The sequence below is a fragment of the Belonocnema kinseyi genome, chromosome 9, assembly GCF_010883055.1.
Source record: "Belonocnema kinseyi isolate 2016_QV_RU_SX_M_011 chromosome 9, B_treatae_v1, whole genome shotgun sequence".
NCBI lineage: Eukaryota > Metazoa > Arthropoda > Insecta > Hymenoptera > Cynipidae > Belonocnema > Belonocnema kinseyi.
The window spans coordinates 36,577,106-36,585,264 of record NC_046665.1 but is presented as its reverse complement, the minus strand read 5'-3'; the positions used below and the strand labels follow the sequence as shown (position 1 = coordinate 36,585,264).

The 8,159-nt window shown below is 31.4% G+C and overlaps 1 protein-coding gene across 1 annotated transcript in view; it reads right to left on the bottom strand.

Annotated features, from left to right (window-relative positions):
- Positions 1-6,330, bottom strand: part of LOC117180398 (uncharacterized protein DDB_G0284459-like) — a 201,729-nt gene extending 195,399 nt beyond the window's left edge. The window contains exon 1 of the mRNA XM_033372884.1: positions 6,091-6,330. Within this exon, the coding sequence (XP_033228775.1) occupies positions 6,091-6,180 (90 nt within the window). The 5' untranslated portion in view covers positions 6,181-6,330. The remainder of the gene's footprint in view (positions 1-6,090) is intronic.
- Between the last annotated feature and the right edge of the window lie 1,829 nt (positions 6,331-8,159).

Genomic DNA, 8,159 nt, shown 5'->3' with positions numbered 1-8,159 from the left:
TTTACATGTTTCGCGCGGCGAAAGAAAGATAGTAAAAGAACCCTGACGGTGAACTTGCTCTTTCCACGTCTCAGGTCTCAGTCGACTGTCAACCGGTTTCCATCGCGTTCCATTAATTCCGCGAACTGAACTTGGCTCACGTCCATGTGCCGGCGATTTTTGGCAGAAACGAATTGGCACGAACGATCCAAGCCATAACAAGTTTACACAGTGTATTACAAGAGCGTGTTATTGACCTGCAGAAGACAAGAACGAGATCAGGTCTCTCAAAAGGATGTCGTAATTTTGCAGATTTTCAGAACAATTTTATTTTCTCTTTGAAATCGTCAAATTTGGGATTTTATTTAAAAAACGAAGATTTTTCATAAAGAGTTGTCGATTATAAATTCTGGTCTTTACATTTTTTAGATGTTAATTATCGAGACTTATGGAAATTACTTAAGATTATTGAAATGAGACTTTCAACATTTTTTGGAAATTCAAAAAACTGTAAAATTGAACGACTAATGCAGACTAATAAAAGTGAATGCGGAATTGAATTCAATCACATCATACTAAATATAGGTACTGATTCTAATGCAAGGGACAGTTCAAAAACAATGACAAGCTATTTCGAAAAGTCGAAATATACTGCATTTTCCAAAAAGTACTTTAATTTTTAACAAACAAAGAATTATATTCCACCAAAAAAGATGAATTTTCTACAAAAGTGTTGAGTTTTCAAGGTAAAACGTCGAATGTTCAACAAAACAGTTAAAGTTTGAATCCTGTATTTGAATATTTAACCTAAAAATGAATTTTTAACCAAATAGTTAAATCTAAAAAATGAATATCCAACCAAACCGTTGTTGCATTTGAATAAAAATAGTTGAACTTTTAAGCAATAAAAATGAACTTCCAACAAAATAGTTAATTTTTAACCAAGTACACACGAGTCGCGGTACTGCAAACTACCGCTAATGAGTACGTTTTTCTCCCGATAGTGAGAACAACGCTATAACCCCTTCACCCCCACTACTCATTTCTACATTTGATGATTTAATCAATTGCACAAATCAATTTGTGATGTATTTTAAAGCTTCCTTCGCTCTATTCATTTCATTAATAATTTTAATAATAAAGATTCAAATTGTCACTACAAACTGTCAAGATATAAACAGTTGACATTTGAAATTAGTAAATATACGCAGTATCGCGTCTCGAGTATAGTTCAATTTGCAATCTACAAATATGTATATTCAAACAAGAACTTTTCTATAAAAGAAATGAATTTTCAATCCAAAAGAACGAATTTTCTATCCCAAAAGAAGAATTTTCAACAAGGCAGTCGAATTTTCGAAAAATAATGAAATTATTCCACAGAGTGGAATTTTCAACCTAAAAATATGAATTTTCAACTAAATAGTGTCATTTTCATATAAATAATTGCAGTTTTAACCAAACAAAAAAGGGTAAACTTCAACGAAACACACGTAAAATTTCAAAGCAAATAGTTTAATTTTAAATTAAAAAGGGACGCGTTTAAAAAAAATGTAATCCTCAGCAAAAACAGATTAATTTTTAACCATGAAGTTGAATTCTTAATAAAATAAAATTTCTACCAACAGAAATACATTTTCAAACTGAAAAGGAAAAAATGGTTTAAGCCTGTTCAATTGAATTGAATTAAATGAATGTGAATTGTACTACGGCGTCCTTAGCAGCTATGTGAAAACAGCAAAGTATGAGTGAATTCGAGCTATAAATCGGGACATCAGATTTAAAACAACTTTGTCTAAAAAAAGTAATCAAATTAAATAGAAAATCAAATACTTAAATAAAATGTGAGCCTCGGTAGAAACAAAATTGCATTTGTTTGATTGTAAAAAAAAATTCAAAAACTAAAGTCGGAAAATCTTGAAAATAATTATTCTTTCTTTGAAAAATAATATGGTTGATATTACCGGCTCAAAAAGTTTCACTACAAGCATTTCTGTTCTCTTTTTATTAACTTCAGCTTTTCCATATTCTAGGCCTGTCATTATTTTCTGCTTGCATTCTGATAAGTTCTATTTTCTTTTATTTTTACTTCGGTTTAAAAGTTTTAATCGTAAGTTGGATTCAGAAACGCACAATTTGGAATTGGAGGTATGAGATACGAAGTAAATAAACATTACTATGTTGATATTTTTTAAATATGTGATGTACAAACACATTTCTGATGACTGGCGATTTCAGTGCTTCCGCAGAATTTCAAAAGTAGCTTCAATTATTCATATGTAATTAAACTGTTTGCAATGTCGACTGAACTTAACTTTATTAATTATTCAAAGTACCCATATTAAACTTAAAACACTGATACATGTATACTTGAATATGACGAATTCAAGGAAATTGTACTTTTCTGTAGAATTTAAAACTCAAATCACGGTTCTATTTTTAATTAAAAAAATATAATTTAAGACGCTAAACAGGCGTCCGTGTAGGGATCTAATTAGGGATCTGGTTGGATAGCCCCGGTTAAAGCCGGGCGCTAGACGGGGGATCTGGCCGGGATCTGGTTAAAAAGGTACGATAAATTGGTCGGATCCCGGCTTAAATACCGGTCGGGATACAGTCATGTAATCCGACCACGTAGAGGTTAAAAAATATTGCTTCAGGCGAGAAATTGGTCACTTGTTTTGTCTTTTAAGGCTCATCGTAAAGAATACGGTGAACTTTATAGGTCAAATAAAACTTATCAATTCTGACAAGGAAATTGGAGTAGAATTTCAATCACTCATAATAGAACCTCGTAGCAATTGTTTCACGGTTTTTAACTACGTGGAGATTTTAGTTTAGGAAAAAATATTAAAAAATGTATTCACAAGAGTATAATTTAATTAAATTTAATAATTATCTGCGAACTTCGAAGAAATGACGCGACGTGAATGCAATGTGCACCCTCATTCGAAGTGCGAAACTGAAAAGTAGTAAGTGTCTACGCAGTCGCCAGACGCAGAAGGGTCATATACATGGCGGTAAATTTGAAAGTTTACAGATTAAACATTGTGTGAGAACAGTGAAAATTATAACATTTCTGCTTATGCACATACCAATATTGATAACAGTTTTATTTAATAAATCTTTCAATTATACTTTTCAAATTATAATGTATCTATCAACCATAATAACATCTTTGATAACATCACAGCTCTTAAAAAATGTGTAATTTTGACAAAAAAATTATCCTGGCCAGTGCCCTGTCGGCCCCCGACCATGAGATATAACCAGGGTTGGCCCGGCAGGTAACCGGCCGGCTCCCGACTTAGTGATTCGAGAAAAATGTAGCCCGACCGGCTCCTGTCCATGAAACCCAGGTAGGGGTAGCCCGCCCGGGATCCGACCAGAAGCCTTGTTGTAGTGGGGCCAACCGGGGAAACTTCAATACGGGCGGTAATACATACCTTTGTAATATAAATAATTCTCATTAAATAAAAACTTTATACGTAAAAAACTGTATAGCTGAGCTAACTATAGTTTGGTCCACAGAACTAGAAAGTATAGTTTTTGCACCAACACTATCGGATGGTCCTCACAACTATACCAGTATAGGCATACCTAACCAACTAAAAATCTACACACACATTCGCGAAAAATCTGTTTTTCTTGTTAAAAAGATCTCAAAACGTGGACAATTGACAAAAAAGATATGATAAGAAGAAGCTTTTAGCAACAAACAAATGCCTCGAGCAAATTAAGCTTTTCTTCCATTTTGAGGCTAGAGTTGCACGCGTAGGTGAAAAAGTGTATTGGCCTCGCAACAAATAAGTATAGTTGTCCCACCTATACCGCGTGGGTCGATACACAATATACCCGTATTTTGATCAACTGAAATTGTATATAGTTCGAGCGACAATACTGTTTTTCCCGTATACATATATGATTTCGTTCCGCCTTGAAAATAATAAGTGATAAATGCTCTAAATTTATTCTCGCTGGGATTGGACCGAGACCACACTTTAAGTAGGGAAAACTAGTCAGAGCTTTATTAGGGCCCCACCTGAATTCCTTTAGTTTTCTATAATATACTGACTGTAAGAAATAACTAGCAAAATCAGATTTTTGTAAATTCGTAATGTTTTACAACTTTTAGTAATCTATTAATTTGCTTTTTGATTTTCGTATATATGATTGATATTTTGTGACAGTGATTGACGAATCTCGTTACTTTTCAAATGGATAACCCTGTCTTCCGTGTCATGTTCCATTAACCCTTGACTTTCCAATGCCCTCGCCAAATGCCGTTACAACTCACGGAATTGCATATAGGATCAAGTTGGCGTTCATCATAATAACATTATTATCGTGACTTAAGTACCTGACGTTGACAACGCGGGATTATTTCACTCAATTTCTTCAGAAATCTTCTAGGCAGGTGTATATAATAACAATAATAATAATGATTCTTGTAAAATATGCAGGAGGAACCAATCATTTCCCTCCTGAAATTTCTATTTAAAATAAGAAATCATCAGTTTTTAAATAAATATTACATTTTGTGATTACCTATTAACTTACACTGAAAAATATGCGTTCTATTTTTAAAGAAATATGACATGTATGCTGTCAGTGATTTGTAAATGCAAAAGATAAAATTACTTTTCAAATTTATTATTGACATTTATTTAGTTACTAACGATTTCGTATCATAACAACTATTAGGGAATCTATTTAAAACAAGCAAAAGAAACTTAGAACATCATTAAAGCACTTTTCTCAAATAAAAAATTCTTACAATAAATGATGTTGTAAATGGTGTTTTCTATTTTCTATTCAATTGTTTATTTTTCAAAGTCGAATTTGAAATAGCGCGTAATGCCCATACCTTAATGATCTTAATATTTTTCGTAACCCATAAAGAAGAGTTTAATGCCATAGCCAGATTTTATTACCGAGCGAAAAATTGCGAGTTATAGGTATTCATAATTTCACGTTAGTGGCTACTATATTTTTCTGCTTGAGGGAATAGTCAATACATTTTCAACCGCTGCTTTTATAGATGTAATTACTACAAAATGTATAATTAATTGAAATAATACTACATTATGTTGGATATAAATCATAAACTTCATCACCAAATTAAGAATGCTACAAAAATAAAAACAATTAAAATTATCATCTACGATCAAATATATAACAAAAAGCGGAATGTCATACTACCAATTTTTTACAATTTTATTGTAACCATATAAAATATTTATGAATGTAAAACATAAATGAGCTCGACATTAAAATTAGTGTGATGGTTCAGCAGGCTGTAATAACGCTGTATGGCAGATATAATAATGAGTGGCAAAATATTAAGACTTTCTGAAAGATCAGTGACAAATTTATTTTTTGATTGTAATATTACTATAATAAATATCCATACAATTAATTACGTTAACAATTCTATTTTTATGCTTTTTTGCAGAGTAAAATATAATTACTGTTTATTTATTCATGATCTGTAAGTTTTTTAACTTAGAAGAGAAATAAGACAAATAATCACATTGAAAATTTCATATGAACGATTTAAATGTCGATTTTCAACACGAAGAACCTATAAATAAAGATTATATGTGAGCTCGTGAGAGACGAAAGATTGCGGGCATTCAAATCTCGCGACCGTTGACCGCAGAAACGTCCTTTCCGGAGGATTCATTTTCAAGATCTCCGATTGCGTTCCCACACTTTGATTAAAATAACATTTTTCGAAAATAAATAAAATACTGACCCTTTAAAACTTCAATTAAGATAAAAATAAAAAATGGAAATTTTTCTTTATATAAAGATTGCAATGTTACAGTATAGTCATAAAATAATATTTACACAATAGAATCTTTCAAATAATAGTTATTTTACCTTATTCTTGATTTTTTACACATTCTAGAAAGTACACATCTCTAGAAACTACTCAAGGAAATTTTTAACCAACTTTTTGTTAAAGTTAAAGTTGATCATTACGCTACTATTATAACAACAGATTGTAACTTTTTTTTTATGACATTTCACCCAAAACAGCCCATTTCTATCTAGTCGTTGAGGTCAACGAACGAGGAAATCGAATAAAATCCTAATTTGACTCACCTTTAAAGTACCATTTTCCTCCGTGTTTTGTTCAAAGAGGCTAAAAATTCGTGCTCGGTATTTATTCGTCTGGAACTGAATCCTTATCATTAAATAATATTGATACACCTGTCATCCCGCGACACGTCACTAATTCGTAGAATTATGGACACACTCACAAAAAAATAAAAGAGCAATTAGTTTTGCAACAATAGAAAAACTATATATTTATAAATATTTTTGTGGATTCCGAATTTATAGTATATATCAATGGAGCACACAAACGCACCTGCTGCTACTCCGAAAGCCACTGCGCGCTTGTATTTCTCGTGAGACCAGCACATCGCTGTCTCCCCTCCCCTATCAGATGACAGTGAGAAAATAAGAATAATACAAAATCGACAGAAATGTGATAAAACGAACTTTAAAAAGAAAAAATAATGCAAAACTGCAGTTGCGATTTTAGAAAAAAAAAGTTTTGATGAGTTAATGCAGGAGTCTCCACAATCCACAGGTGCAGCGTGACCCAGGATCGCTCGGCCTTTTTCAAGATCTACCAATTTTTTTCGACGGAAAACTGAGAGGAAATTTATGACTTCTTTAAAAAAAATCCCAGATGGAAGAACTAGGAGAACTTTTTTCTGGTATAACTTGACTGAGATTGAAATATAAAGTATTTTATTTAAAGTATTTGAACGAAGCAATTGCCGATAATAATTATTGTTCATAAATAAATGTTTTCGACATTCATAATAACAAATAATAAAACAATACTAATAATAATAAAAATAAGTGGCCGAAAATAAATTCAAGTCGTTCCAAATTTAAGAGTTTTTTCAAATTGAGAATCTGTCAATAAAATTATTTCAGAATAAAATTTCGGAAATAGAAAAAATTAAAAACTTTAAAATTTGATTACTGAAAATTCAAAGGAATTGAAATTGCATCAGCGTTTTTAGATAAAAATCATTGTTAATTTTATACTACTTTAAATTATATTGCATGTTTCTAAATCAACACTGCTTAATTTGTAGAATTAGACATTTTTATTACATTTAAAAAAACATGGATAAAAATTAAGTTTTCTTCATTTTCACCTCTTAAAATGTAAATTTTTAATTTTATAAACCTTTAAAATTGAATTATTCGAAAAATATTTTAAACAAAAAGTAACATTTAATTTTTAATTTTTAATAGAAAAGTTTTGAAAAACACTATCGCAACTGGAGCGTAAAAATTCAATGCATTGGTTTTGGAGAATCTAGCCGCCTTTTTCCAGCTCCCCTGGATTCACTGAAAATATTGGTTCTGTGTTCACTACACATTGAATTTCGGTGAACCTAGACATGGCCTTTTAAATTCAGAAATTCAAGATTATTTAATATATTAAATTTTAGTGTTTGCCACTGCTAACCCCAGTTATTTTAGCTCAAAATGTCTCCAGTGCTTGGCACTACACGCACATAACCTCACAAAATGTCTAAAATTTCGTTAAAAAATTGATTAAAATTTTGTTGCCGAGCATTTTGCACCAACGATCATTTGACACTCGAGATCATAATGATCTGTCCATTCGGATCAATTTGATCTTATTTTTTGGGTCATCTGTCAGACCAATCAAAATGACCGCGAATTTTTGGCGCCGATGTCATAATGACATAACCTAAAAAGTGTACCTAAGCCAGCCCTGTGCATCTCTCCATATTTTAGATCTTAACTTGACCCCGCAACTGCCCTAAATTGATTAGTTTTTAATATCTCCAGCGCGGTGCTAGTTGTCCCATCACTACCTGTTTTTGCATTAAAGGCAATGGAACTAAATGGTTGAAATTAAAACAATATTACTTATTTAACATTTCAAAATAGTTTTCTCAATCATTTTATATGAATACAAAAGACAAAATATGATTTATGCGGTCGTACAAAATCCTCAAAAAGTGGCATATTTCTTAACCTTGGATTTGAATGAAAAGTAAAATATAATTCTTAAAGTTAATTTTCGAAAACATATTAACAATATTATTAATAGAATGTAAAAAAAATCTCGGAGAAAAATTTGAATAGTACCCCCTTTTTACATCTCCAATCGA